Source organism: Tursiops truncatus, chromosome 6 (genome assembly GCF_011762595.2).
Source record: "Tursiops truncatus isolate mTurTru1 chromosome 6, mTurTru1.mat.Y, whole genome shotgun sequence".
Classification (NCBI taxonomy): Eukaryota; Metazoa; Chordata; class Mammalia; order Artiodactyla; family Delphinidae; genus Tursiops; species Tursiops truncatus.
Window position 1 is genome coordinate 109982393 of NC_047039.1, and position 18783 is coordinate 110001175.

Genomic DNA, 18783 nt, shown 5'->3' on the forward strand with positions numbered 1-18783 from the left:
TTATTTATTTATGAGTATCCTAAAAGACTTATTTATTAATTTTTATTCTTTTCCATGATGGTTTATTACAGGATAGTGAATGTAGTTCCCTGTGCTATACAGCGGGACCTTGTTGTTTATCCATTCTATATATAATAGTTTGTATCTGCTAAACCCCAAATCTCAACCCATCCTTCTCCTACTCTCCCCCTCCCCTTTGGCAACCACAAGTCTGTTCTCTATGTCTGTGGGTTTCTTCCTGTTCCGTAGATAAGTTCAGCTCCCTCTGGCTGCTGTATGGACATTGGGTGGTAGGAGGGGCAAACACAGAATTAGGGAGCTGAGTTAGGCGGTGATGCCCAGGTGAGAGATGACATTGATCGTCTTGGGGAGATGGCCCTGGACATGCACAGATGGGGAGGTAGAAGGATATGGGAAGAAGTGGTGAATGTTAGACCTGATCAGCAATTAAAATCACACTGGGAGGGGCTTCCCTGGTGGCGCAGTGGTTGGGAGTCCGCCTGCCGATGCAGGGGACATGGGTTCGTGCCCCGGTCCGGGAAGATCCCACATGCCGCGGAGCGGCTGGGCCCGTGAGCCATGGCCCCTGAGCCTGTGCGTCCGGAGCCTGTGCTCCACAACAGGAGAGGCCACAACAGTGACAGGTCCACGTACCGCAAAAAAAAAAAAAAAAAAAAAAAAATCACACTGGGAGTTAAGACACCCTCACAGACTTGTGGACCCCACTTTGCAGAGCCCCAGTGCCTAAATCTGGGCTCAGGAACCTGTATTTCTAACAAGCCCCTTAAGGATGTGCACTCAGTGGCCCCAAACGTCCATCGAGGATAGCAATGCCTGCGTCCAAGATGGGTTGAGTATAAGGAGTTCATAACGTAATATTTGTGAAGCATCCAGCCAAGGACCCATCCCTCAAGACGTGCGGGCTCTAGGATGAAGCAGGTGCAGTCTGAAGGAACATGGCCCTGCTACCAACTGCTGTATGAATTCTAGTCCTTTTTGGGCCTCGGTTTCCTCCTCTTTAAAAAGGTACCTACAGGGGACTGAATGTTTATGTCCCCCCCCCAAGTTCATATACTGAAATCCTAACCCCAAGGTGATGGTAGTAGGAGGTGGGACCTTTGGGAGGTGATTAGGTCATGAGGGTGGAGCCTCCATGAATTGGATTAGTGCCTTATAAAAGAGACCCCAGAGAGTCCCCAGCCCCGCCCACCATGTGGGGACACAGGGAGAAGACAGCTATCTGAACCAGGAAGCGAGCTCTCACCAGACACTGAATCCGCCACTACACTCAGATCCATAATCCCAACGTTGTGACAAGCTCCCTAAATGTAAGTGCTGTGAGAATGGGAGGGGTTCACGTTATGTCCATCCCTCCTTGAAACTGAATGATGTCAAGACTATACCCCAGCCTTGGTCTAGGGGCACTCCCAGGCCTAGCTGCCTGGCGGACTGAGCTATGCTGGTTCAAAGGACAGCACCGCCCTCTTCTGGCTGAGGCCAGACTCCACATATGGGCCCTTCTCATGCTTTCTTGGCTCTAGCCCCTTCCTCCAGGCAAGGAGGAGGGCAAGTGTCTGGCCTGTCCACTTACCCATGACCTGTGGGGCATTAGAATTTATATCATTGACTGTCTCACAGGGTTGGCTTTCTTGACAAGTGTAGTTTGTGAGCCGTGCTTAGGTGAAAGAAGTGCTGTCCTTTTGAAGATTTATCAATCTGTTGGTCTGTTGGACCTTCAGGAGGCAGCAGACCTGACTTACTGGGCTCAGTGTGTGGTGCTGACACAAGTTACTTCATTGAATCCCCTTTAGAGTCTCTGTGCATGAAGAATCGTCATCTCCAGTTCCCTGAGGTTGAAACTCAGTCTGTTGTGGATGCTATAAACCATGCAGGGGAAAGGTGAGGGAGAGGGTAGTGGGAAGCAGGGAGAGAAATGAGGGAAATGCTCCTGGCCCATAGGTAAAGCCACACATCCATCTATCTGTTCATCACGGAACCCTTAGAACAGCTCCTGGCTCAATTCACTGTATGAGTAAATACAAGTGAAGATCTTCGTATCATGTGTGCATTTGTCCTCCCTGCCAAATACACCCTTCTGGCAAGGTTTGAATGTCTTAGATGGTTCCTTGTTCTTTCAAAAGAAATACTAGGGAAATCAGCTCACTTAAGAAAGAACGGAAACAGCACCTGGAGCGTTGTTTGGGGTTGTAGGTGATAGTTGGTGCTGAACCAGCGCCCACGAGGCAGCAGTATGTAGAACACAGGGGCCACTAGTAACAGTATGAAAAGGGGCTCTTCTCTCTGTCCAGATGGTGTTTTCTGTATATCCCCCCTCCTGATCCTCTGGGCAATCTCATGCCCAAAAATTTAGATTTTTTTTTTTTTTTAAGATAAGGACTTCTTAAAAATTAATTAATTTATTTGTGGCCGCATTGGGTCTTCGTTTAAAGATAAGGACTTTTAAAAAATTAATTAATTAATTTATTTTTGACCTTGTTGGGTCTTCGTTGCTGCCCGCGGGCTTTCTCTAATTGCAACAAGCTTCATTGTTGTGCATGGGCTTCTCCTTGCGGCGGCTTCTCTTTGTTGTGGAGCACAGGCTCTAGGTTCACGGGCTTCAGTAATTGCAACACACGGGCTCAGGAGTTGTGACACATGGGCTTGTGACGTTGACTGTCTCAAAGTCAATGCTCTGCGGCATGTGGGATCTTCCAGGACGAGGGCTCAAACCTGCGTCCCCCTGCATTAGGCAGGTGGATTCTTAACCACTGTACCACCAGGGAAGTCCTCCCAAAATTAGATTTTAGCAGCTTAGAGTTGGAAGGAAACTCTGAGGCCCATTTCTCAATTATCTCTAACACTGTGAAACAATAACTGGGATGATGAGTACAAGAGAGTTTTGGTGAAAAGTCAATACATCATACAACTTGAGATTTTTATTACTCCACAAAGGCAGCCTTGCCAATAATAAAAATGGCAACTCGACTCCTTCCTTCCCTTCATGTTAACCTAATGGTTTACAATAGTCAATATGGCAGCCAGACCGTGAGTTCCCATTGGCCGCTCCTCTGAGGCCCCGCCCTTCCCCGCCCCTAAGAGCGAAGGACGGGAATTGCGGAGGCGGATATTGCGAGTCCGAGTCGGGCTGCGCCTGCGCAGGTTATTAGCGTCAAGATGGCGATGGAGATGAGGCTTCCCGTCGCTCGCAAGCCTCTTAGCGAGAGCCTGGGCCGTGAGACGAAAAAACACCTGGTAGTGCCGGGGGACACGATCACCACGGACACAGGCTTCATGCGGTACGTGGGGACGTGGGGGACTCTGGGCCACAAGGGGCGGCTACATTGCTCTCCACGTGAAACCCGGGCCTGTGCTCTCTTGCATGTAAGTTCCCGTGGTACCCGGGACACATTTGCTGAGCATCTCGGTCGCCTAGGTTTCTAGGCTTCGGACTTCTTACTCCCTGCATCTTGTGTGTCCTTGTCTGCATTTGCCCCAGTCTCCCGAAACCTTCCTCTCTTGATCTTTGGTGGCCGGACTCGTGGGTCCTCTGCCTGAGGCCCAGATCCTGAGCCTTCCTCGTTGAGGACTTGGAAGACTGGGGTGGGTTAGGAGCTGGGGCCTCTTAACAGTTTTCGGCGGGGAGACGGTGGGCGTTTTTGACTTGGGCCCCTTATCCCTCCGCGTCGTCGCCTAGCCAGGGGTTACGGTTTTGGAACGAGTCATTGTTTGGGCTTAGGGCGTACAAATACATTGTTATATGCACTCAAATACCCGCCTTTGAAACTGAGGGCAGTACCGTATGTGGTCGTTAAGAGGGCAGGCTCTTGAGTTGGACAGCTGGAGTTCGAGTCCTGCTGCCATCACAGTATTATTGGCTGTACTGTCTCTCCGAGGTCAGTTTCCTCATCCGTAAACTAGTGATAATAACATTAACTATTCGATAAGGCTGTGAGGATTAAATTAGGTAATGATTACGAAAAGAAGCAAAACTCACCGTTCTGTCACCATCATAGAGAAATACTAGTGGTTATCTCAGCCTTTTTTTGGGGGGAGGGGGTACACTTGTACATACAGGAGAGGTACAGCATTTATACTGTTGCCCTTTAATCTCTTAGTTTGGGGTTGTTGGATCCCAGGAAATCTTAAGATTCAGTCCTTTATTCATGCATTCAGTATGTGTGTGCTTGGGGTACAACAGTGAACAAAGTGGAAATCAATGTCCTGGTGAAGTTTATTTTCTCTTTGGGAGAGACAGATAACAATAAGCACAACAAGCAAATACGTTATTCAGAATGTTTGGCGATAAATGCAATAGAAAAAATTAAAAGCCAAGCAGGGTGAGTGGAGCGTAGTTGGGATATGGTAGTGGTGGCAGCAGCAGGGTGGGTGACTATTATAAATGGGATAGTCGAGGAAGGCCTGGTGGAGAAAGTGACATTTGAATAGACTTGAGCAGAATGAGGGAGATGTCCATGTAGCTGTCTAAAGAAGGAGTGTTTTAGGAAGAGATGGCAACCAGGGCAAAAGCCTGCCTTTAAGGCAGGAGGAGTCTGTTAGGTTTGAGGAACACATTGGTCTTGCTGCGAGAGGTCACCTCAAGTGTTACCCTGGTATTCTTTGTATCTTCCTGTTGCAACAGGGGCCATGGGACCTATATGGGGGAAGAGAAGCTCATTGCATCTGTGGCTGGCTCTGTGGAGAGAGTAAACAAGTTGGTCTGCGTGAAAGCTTTGAAAACCAGGTGAGAACAAAAGGTGTGTATTCTCTTGTGGCATCCGAGTTGCACAGCCAGGTCTTTTCTGCCACGACATACCCTCCATCCCCATCCCGGCCTGCTGTATCATTCTGTAGGTCTGGGATTTTGGGAACATGGCTATAGGAAGGGTATAGATGACTGACAGGTAAGCGCGGGCTTCAGAAGTTTCCCTATGTTTCCTGACCTCTCCAAACTTTGGTTCCCTCCTCTGCAAAATGAGACCTAGCATGACTTACCTTGTAGGATTTTCATTGGAATTCATTGAAACAGTGCACGTAAAGTACTTACACAGAGCCTCCTACCTAGAAGGGCTCAATGAAGGTTAGCCCCAGAATGTAAGCCAGTGGGGTAGGAGCAGACGCAGGCAGAGAGGTGAGGTGGGCAGTCTGTCTGCCTTGTAGCCACAGTAAACATTTTCGACTTCCACTTTGTGTAATCTAGGAAGCCACTGGAGGAGGTGGAGCAGGGGAGGGACATGACCTGACTTCTGTTTTAATAAAATCACTCTGGCTGCTGTGGGTGGCCGGGAAGGTGGGGGGATAGGGACAGGGTTAGGGAGACAGATTAATGTACTGTTTTGAGTATGTTTTGTGTTCTGAGTGTTTTTTTAATCATGAAAATGTGTAGGACTTTATATTCTTTGGCATTTTGTATATATAGGACCATGTCTGTGAGAAGAGATATTCTTCCTTTCCAATTTGGATGCCTTTTATTTTCTGCCTATATTGGAAAGTTAGAGGTAGTAGGATCTTCTGCTGGACTTGTCCTGGAGCATGAGAGAGAGAGAGAGAGACAGAGAGCGAGAGATTGAGAGAGATCAAGGGTTCCTCCAAGGATTGTGGCTTGAGCAGCTGGAGGGGTGGAGTTGCCATTTCCTGAGCTCGTGACAACTGGGAGAGTTTCAGTTTGCTATGGGGGAGTGAAGGGGGCTGCTGGAAAGCTTTGCTGTAGGTGTGTTACTTTTGCAAATTCCTATTAGTCACGTAAATGGAGGTGCTGGGTAGCCAGCAGTTGACTAGACTCTGGAATTGAGGGGAGTGGTATACTCATCAGTGGTATTTAAAGCCATTAGGCTGGATGAGCTCACCAAGTGAGTATGGGCTGAAAAGAGAAGAGGTCCAGGGACTGCGCCTTCGACATGGGACACGTCATCATTAGAATCGGGATGAGGAACTAGCAGAGGGGCCTGAGATAGGCAGCCAGTGGGTGGGGAGCAGGCTGGTTTGGGCGGCGTCCTGTCTCATTTTCCTTTCTCCTCCTCTGGCTGACGCAGAACCCATCTGTGTTCCAGAGCCCACCAGAAAAGATTCCATGCTTATCATTTTCTTTTTATTTATTGTTTTAAGTTTTTGGCCACACCCCACGGCACGTGGGGTCTTAGTTCCCCGACCAGGGATTGAACCCGCACCTCCTGCATCGGAAGGCAGAGTCTTAACCACTGGACCGCAGGGAAGTCCCTCATTTTCATGTAATTAACAAAATAGGGGTTTCAGGCTTGATGAACTATTTGCAATAAATGGTTTAAGAATAGTTAGTTAATGGAGACTTTATACATACAGGATGTTTGAAGTTATCAGTTCCTGAGAATAAGTCCAAACAGCATAACTATGTGAATTGACTAAATGTGGTGCCTCGTCAAGGCCTTCACCCCTGTCTAACTGAAATCTCAGATGGTAACTTGGTCTTGTAATGAAGCCTTTTCACTGATGGAGGGCCTTCTGTTTCATCTTTCAGGTACAATGGTGAAGTGGGAGACATTGTAGTGGGGAGAATCACAGAGGTAAAGTCTATCTGGTTGGTTTTTACAAAGCAAAAGCAGGCTGGTGATCTAATGAATGGCATAGTCATTCTACATGCATTTATGCGAACTAGGCATTCGTTGTGTTTGGCTCTCCTGTGACCTTTGATGTAAACAGTTCATTACGTTTGGAATTATTGGTCATTTACAGTGTGAGCTCTGGCCCCTGGCGTATGTGTCCAGGTGTGGGCTTTCTTTGTTTGTAGGTTCAACAGAAGAGGTGGAAGGTGGAGACCAACTCCAGGCTGGATTCAGTCTTGCTTCTCTCATCCATGAACCTTCCCGGAGGAGAGCTGGTAAGGGTCTGCAGCTGGGACTGTATAGTTTGCTGGCGAGAGCTCTGGGGTCCGTTGCTCCACCAGAGAACTTTGCTTTACCCTGAGGTTGCCACCTTTACTCCTGTTTGTCTGCTGTGAAGTTTGCTGCCTTGATGTACACATAGGCTTTTCACTTGGCCCAGGCCTCCCAACTTAGGCAGCAACCGGTATATGGTAGGATCTGGAATGTCCATGGGGAGCGATCCCAAAAGAGAGTTGAGAGAAGCTCTCAGATGCTTGGTGCTAATAACTTTCCTTCTCTGGGTGTATCAGCTTTGCTCAGTGAAAGTGTTCCTTGAAAAGTTGTGTTTAGATTAGCTTTCCATGAATTGAGTGGCATTTGATTATTCCAGACAACCACAGGACCTGAGCTGCCTCCTTTTATAAAACGCAGTGGTTCCGCTTTACCTTCAGGCCAGCATCTATCTATAGAGAGGCTCACTGTGCTAGGCTCTCTGGAGAATGCCAAGATCCAGGAGGCACGACTGAGTTCCTGAAAGAGCTTAGACTAGCAGGGGATATGAAATAACTGGTCTGAATACCCGGCAGTCCAAGAATAGACAGGCGTGTGATTGTACAAAAGGAGTGATTAAGTTCCTGGAGAGAAGCTCATAGGAAAGATGAGTGTTGGAGTTGATCCTTGAAGGATGAGTAGAATTTTAATGATGAGTTCAGGGAATCTGAGATAAAGGGAAATGTGTGAGCAAAGATACAGTCAAGCTGGAGGCAGTCTGGTTCTGCTGGAGTGTGGAGGGCCGCCACAGAAGGTAAGCGCGGAAAAGGCCTGGTCTAGATTGGGAGGGTTTTGAATATCACGTAAGGAGTTTGAATATCATTCAGAGGAAGGAGAAGAGGAGCCGTGGGAAGGTCTGTAAGACGGAAAGTAGTGGTTGTCACTTTGTCTTCCTTCAGTGGTACAGGTTACCTACTCTGGTGTGTGAACATTGTGGCTGCCTTCAGAGATCTCGGGAGGAAGTGAAAGAGAAGAGACGGATGGAGAGAGATCTTCCTTTAGGATCTGACTTCCATAACGTGGCCATCTCTTTGTGTATTTCAGAGGAGAAGATCTGCAGAGGATGAGCTGGCAATGAGAGGTTTCTTGCAGGAAGGGGACCTTATCAGTGTATCCTTTACCTTGCATTCCAGCATCTTTATGTTTGCTGTGGAGCTAGTAATTGGGGCTTAAACTGTAGGTCTCCCACACGAGAAACATGGAATCCTGGCAGGGATCTGAGTCCTTGACTGAGTGTGAAGGGCTCTGCTACAGCCTTTCTCTGTCTCCTTAACCCAGCTGACCCTCCAGCTCTTGTTCAGACCTGCTGCTGCTCAGTCATGTCTTTGGGTCTTGTAACTTACAGTGGCCCATGCTTTAAGCTAGCTCAAATTTTCTTAGCGACGTTAACTTTTTTTTTTTTAATGAAACTATAAGAAAGATATGGTTTGGTAAAACTTTTGTTTCAGTTGCTTACACAAACATACGTACATGTACTCTGAGTAAAATATGCTTCTTGCTGTGGGTTGTATAAAGAAAAGTTTGAAAGCCACTGATCTATATTTTTGTTTATTTATTTATTTATTTGAACTTTTGAATTTTATTTTTTTTATACAGCAGGTTCTTATTAGTCATCCATTTTATACACATCAGTGTATACATGTCAATCCCAATTGCCCAATTCATCACACACACCCCTCACCGCCCCCCCCCACTTTCCCCCCTTGGTGTCCATATGTTTGTTCTCTACATCCATGTCTCAATTTCTGCCCTGCAAGCCGGTTCATCTGTACCATTTTTCTAGGTTCTACATATATGCGTTAATATATTTGTTTTTCTCTTTCTGACTTACTTCACTCTGTATGACAGTCTCTAGATCCATCCACGTCTCTACAAGTGACCCAATTTCGTTCCTTTTTATAGCTGAGTAATGTTCCATTGTATAGATGTACCACATCTTCTTTATCCATTCACCTGTCGATGGACACTTAGGTTGCTTCCATGTCCTGGCTATTGTAAATAGTGCTGCAGTGAACATTGGGGTGCGCATGTCTTTTTGAATTATGTTTTTCTTTGGGTATATGCCCAGTAGTGGGATTGCTGGGTCATATGGTAATTCTATTTTTAGTTTTTTAAGGAACCTCCATACTGTTCTCTATAGTGGCTGTATCAATTTACATTCCCACCAACAGTGCAAGAGGGTTCCCTTTTCTGCACACCCTCTCCAGCATTTGTTGTTTGTAGATTTTCTGATGATGCCCATTCTAACTGGTGTGAGGTGATACCTCATTGTAGTTTTGATTTGCATTTCTCTAATAATTAGTGATGTTGAGCAGCTTTTCATGTGCTTCTTGGCCATCTCTATGTCTTCTTTGGAGATATGTCTATTGAGGTCTCTTCTGCCCACTTTTGGATTGGGTTGTTTGTTTTTTTAATACTGGGCTGCATGAGCTGTTTATATATTTTGCAGATTAATCCTTTGTCCATTGATTCGTTTGCAAATATTTTCTCCCATTCTGACGGTTGTCTTTTCGTCTTGTTTGTAGTTTCCTTTACTGTGCAAAAGCTTTTAAGTTTCATTAGGTCCCATTTGTTTATTTTTGTTTTTATTTCCATTACTCTAGGAGGTGGATCAAAAAAGATCTTGCTGTGATTATGTCAAAGAGTGTTCTTCCTATGTTTTCCTCTAAAGAGTTTTATAGCGTCCGGTCTTACATTTAGGTCTTAATTCATTTTGAGTTTATTTTTGTGTATGGTGTTAGGGAGTGTTCTAATTTCATTCTTTTACATATAGCTGTCCAGTTTTCCCAGCACCACTTATTGAAGAGACTGTCTTTTCTCCATTGTATATCCTTGCCTCCTTTGTCATAGATTAGTTGACCATAGGTGCGTGGGTTTATCTCTGGGCTTTCTATCCTGTTCCATTGATCTATATTTCTGTTTTTGTGCCAGTACCATATTGTCTTGATTACTGTAGCTTTGTAGTATAGTCTGAAGTCAGGGAGTCTGATTCCTCCAGCTCCGTTTTTTTTCCCTCAAGACCGCTTTGGCTATTTGGGGTCTTTTGTGTCTCCATACAAATTTTAAGACTTTTTGTGCTAATTCTGTAAAAAATGCCATTGGTAATTTGATAGGGATTGCATTGAATCTGTAGATTGCTTTGGGTAGTATAGTCATTTTCACAATATTGATTTTTCCAATCCAAGAACATGGTATATCTCTCTATCTGTTTGTATATCTTTAATCTCTTTTATCAGTATCTTATACTTTTCTGCATACAGATCTTTTGTCTCCCTAGGTAGGTTTATTCCTAGGTATTTTATTCTTTTTGTTGCAATGGTAAATGGGAGTGTTTCCTTAATTTCTCTCGCAGATTTTTCATCATTAGTGTATAGGAATGCAAGAGATTTCTGTGCATTAATTTTGTATCCTGCAACTTTACCAAATTCATTGATTAGCTCTAGTAGTTTTCTGGTGGCATCTTTAGGATTCTCTATGTATAGTATCATGTCATCCGCAAACAGTGACAGTTTTACTTCTTCTTTTCCAATTTGTATTCCTTTAATTTCTTTTTCTTCTCTGATTGTCGTGGCTGGGACTTCCAAAATTATGTTGAATAATAGTGGTGAGAGTGGACATCCTTGTCTTGTTCCTGATCTTAGAGGAAATGCTTTCAGTTTTCCACCATTGAGAATGATGTTTGCTGTGGGTTTGTTGTATACGGCCTTTATTATATTGTGGTAGGTTCCCTCTATGCCCACTTTCTGGAGAGTTTTTAATCATAAATGGGTGTTGAATTTTGTCGAAAGCTTTTTCTGCATCTATTGAGATGGTCATATGGTTTTTCTTCAATTTGTTAATATGGTGTATCACATTGATTGATTCGTGTATATTGAAGAATCCTTGCATCCCTGGGATAAATCCCACTTGATCGTGGTGTATGATCCTTTTAATGTGTTGTTCGATTCTGTTTGCTAGTATTTTGTTGAGGATTTTTGCATCTATATTCATGAGTGATATTGGTCTGTAATTTTCTTTTTTTGTAGTATCTTTGTCTGGTTTTGCTATCAGGGTGATGGTGGCCTCATAAAATGAGTTTGGGAGTGTTCCTTCCTCTGCAATTTTTTGGAAGAGTTTGAGAAGGATGGGTGTAAGCTCTTCTGTAAATGTTTGATAGGATTCACCTGTGAAGCCATCTGGTCCTGGACTTTTGTTTATTGAAAGATTTTTAATCACAGTTTCAATTTCATTACTTGTGATTGATCTGTTCATATTTTCTATTTCTTCCTGGTTCAGTCTTGGAAGGCTATACCTTTCTAAGAATTTGTCCATTTCTTCCAGGATGTCCATTTTACTGGCATAGAGTTAGTTGCTTGTAGTAGTCTCTTAGGATGCTTTGTATTTCTGCGGTGTCTGTTGTAACTTCTCCTTTTTCATTTCTAATTTTATTGATTTGAGTCCTCTCCCTCTTTTTCTTGATGAGTCTGGCTAATGGTTTACCAATTTTGTTTATCTTCTCAAAGAACCAGCTTTTAGTTTTATTGATCTTTGCTATTGTTTTCTTTGTTTCTATTTCATTTATTTCTGCTCTGATCTTTATGATTTCTTTCCTTCTGCTAACTTTGGGTTTTGTTTGTTCTTCTTTCTCTAGATTCTTTAGGTGTAAGGTTAGATTGTTTATTTGAGATTTTGCTTGTTTCTTGAGGTAGGATTGTATTGCTATAAACTTCCCTCTTAGAACTGCTTTTGCTGCATCCCATAGGTTTTGGATTGTCGTGTTTTCATTGTCATTTGTGTCTAGGTAGTTTTTGATTTCCTCTTTGATTTCTTCAGTGATCTCTTGGTTATTTAGTAACGTATTGTTTAGCCTCCATGTGTTTGTGTTTTTTACGTTTTTTCCCCTGTAATTGATTTCTAATCTCATAGCGTTGTGGTCGGAAAAGATGCTTGATACGATGTCAATTTTCTTAAATTTACTGAGGCTTGATTTGTGACCCAAGATGTGATCTATCCTGGAGAATGTTCCGTGCGCACTTGAGAAGAAAGTGTAATCTGCTGTTTATGGATGGAATGTCCTATAAATATCAATTAAATCTATCTGGTCTATTGTGTCATTTAAATCTTATGTTTCCTTATTAATTTTCTGTCTGGATGATCTGTCCATTGGTGTAAGTGAGGTGTTAAAGTCCCCCAGTATTATTGTACTACTGTCAATTTCCTCTTTTATTGCTGTTAGTACTTGCCTTATGTATTGAGGTGCTCTTATGTTGGGTGCATAAATATTTACAATTGTTATATCTTCTTCTTGGATTGATCCCTTGATCATTATGTAGTGTCCTTCCTTGTCTCTTGTAACATTCTTTATTTTAAAGTCTATTTTATCTGATATGAGTATTGCTACTCCAGGTTTCTTTTGATTTCCAGTTGCATGGAATATCTTTTTCCATCCCCTCACTTTCAGTCTGTATGTGTCCCTAGGTCTGAAGTGGGTCTCTTGTAGACAGCATATATATGGGTCTTGTTTTTGTATCCATTCAGCAAGCCTGTGTCTTTTGGTTGGAGCATTTAATCCATTCACGTTTAAGGTAATTATCGATATGTATGTTCCTATGACCATTTTCTTAATTGTTTTTGTAGGTCCTTTTCTTCTCTTGTGTTTCCCACTTAGAGAAGTTCCTTTAGCATTTGTTGTAGAGCTGGTTTGGTGGTGCTGAATTCTCTTAGCTTTGATTTCTCCATCAAATCTGAGTGAAATCCTTGCTGGGTAGAGTAATCTTGGTTATAGGTTCTTCCCTTTCACCACTTTAACTATGTCATGTCATTCCCTCTGGCTTGTAGAGTTTCTGCTGAGAAATCAGCTGTTAACCTTATGGGAGTTCCCTTGTATGTTATTTGTCATTTTTCCCTTGCTGCTTTCAAGAATTTTTCTTTGTCTTTAATTTTTGCCAATTTGATTACTGTGTGTCTTGGCGTGTTTCTCTTTGGGTTTATCCTGCCTGGGACTCTCTGCGCTTCCTGGACTTCGGTGGCTATTTCCTTTCCCATGTTAGGGAAGTTTTCGACTATAATCTCCTCAAATATTTTCTCGGGTCCTTTCTCTCTCTCTTCTCCTTCTGGGACCCCTATAATGCGAATGTTGGTGTGTTTAATGTTGTCCCAGAGGTCTCTTAGGCTGTCTTCATTTCTTTTCATTCTTTTTTCTTTATTCTGTTCCGCAGCAGTGAATTCCACCACTCTATCTTCCAGGTCACTTATCTGTTCTTCTGCCTCAGTTATTCTGCTATTGATTCCTTCTAGTGTATTTTTCATTTCAGTTATGTATAGTTCATCTCTGTTTGTTCTTTAATTCTTCTAGGTCTTTGTTAAACATTTCTTACATCTTCTCGATCTTTGCCTCCATTCTTTTTCCAAGGTCCTGGATCATCTTCACTATCATTATTCTGAATTCTTTTTCTGGAAGGTTGCCTATCTCCACTGCATTTAATTGTTTTTCTGGGGTTTTATCTCGTTCCTTAATCTGGTACATTGCCCTCTGCCCTTTCATCTTGTCTGTCTTTCTGTGAGTGTGGTTTTTGTTCCACAGGCTGCAGGATTGTAGTTCTTCTTGCTTCTGCTGTCTGCCCTCTGGTGGATGAGGCTATCTCGATCTGCTAGTGTTGGAGGGTCTCCTGCAGAGGCGGGGGGTGGCTGTGTCTCACCGTGAGGACGAGGACACTGGCAGCAGAAGTCCTGGGAAGTACTCCTTGGTGTGAGCCCTCCCAGAGCCCGCCATTAACCCCACCCGCGATGTTAACTTTTATCTGAGGGAGTAGAAGAGGTGGTGTTCATGTCAGAGTATTCATGACAGCCAAGGGGGAGAGGTTAGGTCACAGCAGTGTGACCTCTGGGTCCGTCTGCGACTTTGGGCGGGACTCTTGGCCATTAGAGGAAAGGATGGAGGGGGGAACCAGGGACGCAGGTGACGTGCAAGTGTTTGTTCCTTCATCACCCGGCCAGGCTGAGGTCCAGGCAGTGTTCTCCGATGGAGCTGTCTCTCTGCACACGAGGAGTCTCAAATACGGGAAAGTAAGTTGGGCTCTGGCTCTTCTCATTTGCTGACTGAGACTTCAGATCCATTTCCCAATCCCCAGTGCTCTCTGGAATGCTGACCTAAAGCCCTCCAGAAGTCAAGCCTTAACAGGCTGGCATCCCACACACTGATTCACACAGTGAGGGCCGGTAGCATCATCAAGGATGACAACTCTAACCCTTTTTCTGCGGAGACTGTTCTGGCAGAAGAGCCCCTATGACCCTGGGCCCTGGGCCCTGCGGCCCTGCTGTCTCTGCTCTCTCCCAAGGGGCGTGGCAGCTTCGCATTGCATTTGTGCTGAGAACAAAGGGAGGTCATGGACTGATGAAGTAGGATGGCCTCAGCCCTTACACACGTGTCCAGTCAATAAAATGGATATTATTGTTGGGAAAGATGGGCTTGTCTCTTGAGCCTCTAAATGAAATCGTACCGCTTTTCTACTGTAAGGTGACAGCGTGGAGGCTCTTTGTTTTCTTAATGATAGCATACTTCCCAAACCAAATTATGATTTATCAGTCTCTTGCCTTTCTCTGGGTGAACGTTCTCATTTTCTGGGTGGAACAAAAACCTCTTTCCTCAGTGGAGTGGCTACAGCCAATCACGCTCACGTCCCTGAAGCAGGAGAGGACACAGCCGCACTGCACGTGCGGACCTTCGTGGGCCCGGGTCCTGTAATAGACGCCCCCTCAGCGGGATGTGGGGCTTGAGCTGACCTGCCGGGACCAGGGATGGATTTGCACCCAGCCCTGGGCCAGTCACCTTGTCCAGTGGCGTATCTCGTGGGCAGGATGGGTGGTTGAGGTAAAGGTGGAACAGAATAGTGCTCCTTGACCCACAGGAGGCTCGAGCCCACGTCCTCATTGGCTCCAGCTTCTAACAGCTGTGGCACCAGCCCTGGATTAGAATGTGAAGACGACTGCGAAGGAAGATAAATGGTAGAGAAGAGAAGAGATGGAAAGTTACCTTCTGTTGGGATATGTAAACAACTAATGCATCCGGAAGTGTTCTGTGTATTTACTATGTATGTGCATGTAGGGGCAGTTATCAACAGCAAGGACCCTGATTCCAGTCCAACTAGGACACATCCTGTACTCTGCTTTTAAGTTGCCTCACTGATGATCCTACAGTGACTTAATTTACGATATACTTTTTTAGCTAGGTCAGGGCGTTTTGGTTCAGGTCTCCCCCTCCCTGGTGAAACGGCAGAAGACTCACTTCCATGACTTGCCATGCGGTGCCTCAGTGATTCTGGGCAACAACGGCTTCGTCTGGATCTACCCAACACCTGAGCACAAAGAAGAGGATGCAGGGGGCTTCATTGCAAACCTGGAGGTGAGTAAACGCCATTGTCACTGTTGGGATGGAGCGGCACTTAGTCGGTGCTGTGCCTCTGTGGCAGGTGGGGACGCTCTCTATCTGCCGCATTGCTATAGTTTGAGTTGGTTTGAATTTCCATCGAAACATTGTGTCGCCCTCTCTTGTTCTGAAGAGATGAAATCAGCGCCTGGTTTGATCTTTCTCGGCAGAGATGGCAAAGTTGCAGGGTAGTAGCCTAAGAGCCACTGAAGAAGCCGTCCTTTTTAATCTCTCTTGGAGCTAGCAGTTGGATTGGTTTGGAGTCCCAGAGTGATGCTGCCTCAGTTATAAATGATTCCCGGGATTTGCTGTAACCATTTGCTTCTTTTGGTCCTGATTCTATTTCCCTCCCCTTCCCCTTGGCATTCCCTGGTAGCCTGTCTCCCTTGCTGATCGAGAGGTGATCTCCCGGCTTCGGAACTGCATCGTCTCGCTGGCAACTCAGAGAATGATGCTGTATGATACCAGTATCCTGTATTGCTATGAAGCATCCCTTCCACATCAGGTACTCTCCCCGGGGCTTCCCTTTTCCTTGTTGATCTGTGAGCAGCCTTAAGTGTCATCTGCTCCATGTTTCCTCAGACAGCAAGCATGTCTCCCACATACCTTAACCATGTCCATCGGTGTGAACTGATCTGGTGGACAGCCTTGTTGAGTGTCTGGAGAGCTTTCGCGAGATGCTAGTAATATTCTCAATGTCTAATGTCAGTGTAAGGATTTGTGGGCGTTTGGAGGTGCCAGGTGAGGCTAATTTACAACAGCAACCCCCTGGACTTCATCTTGCCCATCCCAAGTTTTAGCTTTCTTTCTAGTGACTGCCAGAGTAACATCTTTGTTCTTGTCAGCTATATCTCATAGAACCTTGCTGATTTATTAAGCTGGTTCTAGCAGATCATATCTTGCAAATACTTAGCCGCTGATACACGAAAGGAAAACAGAAGGTTCATGTTAATCATGCTTGGTTTCTGCATTTGGATTGGCTTGATGGTGTGCTTAGAACAAGTACCTTTTTCCCTTTCTCTTTCAGATCAAAGACATCTTAAAGCCCGAAATAATGGAGGAAATTGTGATGGAAACACGCCAGAGGCTTTTAGAACAGGAGGGATAAGGAGAGGCACCTGAAGGACAGGACTGTGTGTACCTGGCCGGAGCAGTCCTTGAAAGTGAACAGTTTGCTTGGTGGTCCCCACGTGCAGCTCAGTGAAGACCTGGGGAGCTCATCACTTTACCTGCAAGGGGCTGCCTCCACCCTGAAGACCTGCTTTCTCCTGTTTTAAGGCAAAGCCTGGGGGAAGGTGAACAGCACTGCCGGCCCTTTGGGTTGCCCACAGAGTTTTGGGGTAGTTTCAGGCCTTAAAAGCACTCAGTGTTCCAGCCGAATGGACTCCTATCCTGGAATAACACAAGGAATCTTTTGTCCTGTGCTTACCATCAACCATCACCAGGCACAATGCCCCTTGAAATTGCCTGTACAGAAAACATGGCCTCCCTGACCCCCAAATGGTCTGCTTTGGCCTCCATTCCCACCTCTCCTACAGTGCGAGTACAGCACTGAAGAATATAGTTGGTAAAGTTAACCCAAGAATCAAATGGAAGAATAAAGCAACCAAGCAGCCTTTTGCTTGGTTGGAATCTTATTTCCCATTGCATGTTCCTCCTAGTGATAGATGCGAGTATATTCCCGCCAGGCTGCCTTAATCTGTCCTGCCTTCAAGGATGATTTGTAAGAAGTTGAATTATGGATAAAAGAGAATGAATGTTTTGGGTGCTCTGATAAACATGAAAACAAAGTAAGAAAAATGGAGATGGGAAAAGAAAAGGTGTTTTTCCTCCTACAGTTGAAGGAGTAACGCATTAACTTTTCAATAATTCAGGGTTAAAAGGTAAAAACAAGATGTTTTAGTTCTCAGTGGGAAGGGCTAGAATGTCTGTGCATTGTTTTTCGGATGACTATCTAAAAATGATGCCCTGATTTGGGTTTTGGGGAAACATTCTTTTAAAGTCAGTATATGAGAGTGCTGTTTGGTGAACTGTTTTTTTATATTTATAAATGTGGCATCACTGTTTCTGTTCTCGTGTTCTGTGTAATACTTGGGAAGTGAGTACAGTTGAAGGAAGGCTTGGGAGATAGGAATTCTTCTGACAGAGACCTAACTACTCGAGTCACCTAGTAAAATTTAAACCTAGGACAGTTTCAGGAGTAAGGTGGAGCATTTGACAGTTTTGAAATATAGCTCAGCTCTTTCTTGTTAAATTGTATGTCTTTTCTTTATAACATTATTCAGACAAATTTTATCTCTCTTTTTTTTTTTTCCTATCCCAAGTGTATCACCTGTTTTGAGGAGTTTGCAGACAACTGAATACTGTATAGGCTATGTTGCAACTTTGGATTTGCTCCCTTGTTGTTTCTGAAACACATTCCAGGTTGTGTGCCCCTTAAGAGAAGGCAATGGGGAAGGATGGGAGCCTGCATCCCTGGTTTGGGTTGGTTTTGACCAGGACATATGGAGGTTCGTTGAAAGTTTATCTTTCTCACTTGGTCTCCCAAGCTGCCAGCCCCTGCTGTTCATTCAGTATATTCTGAATAGTGATTACCTACTAAGTGGAAATATATAAAGGTCTGAAAGCACCTTTTGGTGATTATCCACTTTCTGTAGCCCACTAGAGGGTGCCCTTGTTAAGTGTAATTCCAGTAGGTGTTTTTTTTTTAAAAAAAAAAGCTGAAGTTTTTACACGGGTACTGAATCCCTGTAGCAACTTGTGGGTTGCTTTGCTTTATAAACATGAGGACAAAATTAGACTGAACTGAATCACTTTTAATAGAATATGTGAGCTTAAAGGGATTTATTCAAATTTGGCAACATTTATTTACTTCTGACTGTCAGGCATTTGCTGGGCTCAGGATTCTAGTTTTAAGTCCTTGAGCGTATCATTCTACAGTGTTATACCGTGCATCTGTGGAAGGAAATATTGCAGTCTGGGCTTGGAGTTCACCTAAAACTAGTGCTGTTGGCTTCTACCCAGACTTTAGGAAGCATAGTCTCAATCTTTGTGGGAAACAAGATCCCATTTGATCTTCATGATAACCTTGTAAAGTTTGATATGACCCCCATTTATAAATGAAAGCCATTCACAGAATTAAAGTGACTTCATTAAAGCTCATTAGCAACTATGAATCTGTAGGTTTAAGCTCTAGAGAGGCGTCATAAAGCAGCCCTTTAGAGAATGGGTTGGACTGATTGTGAAAGGTTATGGGGTCCAGAAATATTATTTCCAGCATTGAGACCAATACTTTGGATTTTACTCATTTTACTTATTGCCTGTCCGTCCCATGTCTGCTCTGGGAGGACAAGGATGAATCCGTTTGTGTCCCCCGCTCAATTTTATCCCAGCACCCAGGACAGTGGTACACAGGGGCTCCACAATGCTTGTGAATGAATTATTAGTTTAAGAAGTGTGGGTTAGTAAGAGTTCTGATTTGATTGCTCAATTTTA

At 44.3% G+C, this 18783-nt stretch overlaps 1 protein-coding gene across 1 annotated transcript; it reads left to right on the top strand.

Moving 5' to 3' along the window:
- The first annotated feature begins 3155 nt into the window (after positions 1-3155).
- On the top strand, positions 3156-17354 carry EXOSC2 (exosome component 2). Its single transcript, XM_019920259.3, has 9 exons — positions 3156-3296; positions 4640-4741; positions 6491-6536; positions 6761-6850; positions 7929-7994; positions 13860-13928; positions 15088-15264; positions 15665-15793; positions 16316-17354. Exons 1-9 carry the CDS (start codon positions 3175-3177, stop codon positions 16394-16396), a joined length of 882 nt encoding a protein of 293 aa, XP_019775818.1. The 5' UTR covers positions 3156-3174; the 3' UTR covers positions 16397-17354.
- The last annotated feature ends 1429 nt before the right edge of the window (positions 17355-18783 follow it).

Bases quoted from the DNA above. Each gene is read 5' to 3' on its own strand.
- EXOSC2 (XM_019920259.3), top strand. From the start codon at position 3,175: ATGGCGATGGAGATGAGGCTTCCCGTCGCTCGCAAGCCTCTTAGCGAG. The intron at 3,297-4,639 runs GTACGTGGGGAC...CTGTTGCAACAG, and splicing joins ACGGACACAGGCTTCATGCG to GGGCCATGGGACCTATATGG. The intron at 7,995-13,859 runs GTATCCTTTACC...TCACCCGGCCAG, and splicing joins AGGAAGGGGACCTTATCAGT to GCTGAGGTCCAGGCAGTGTT.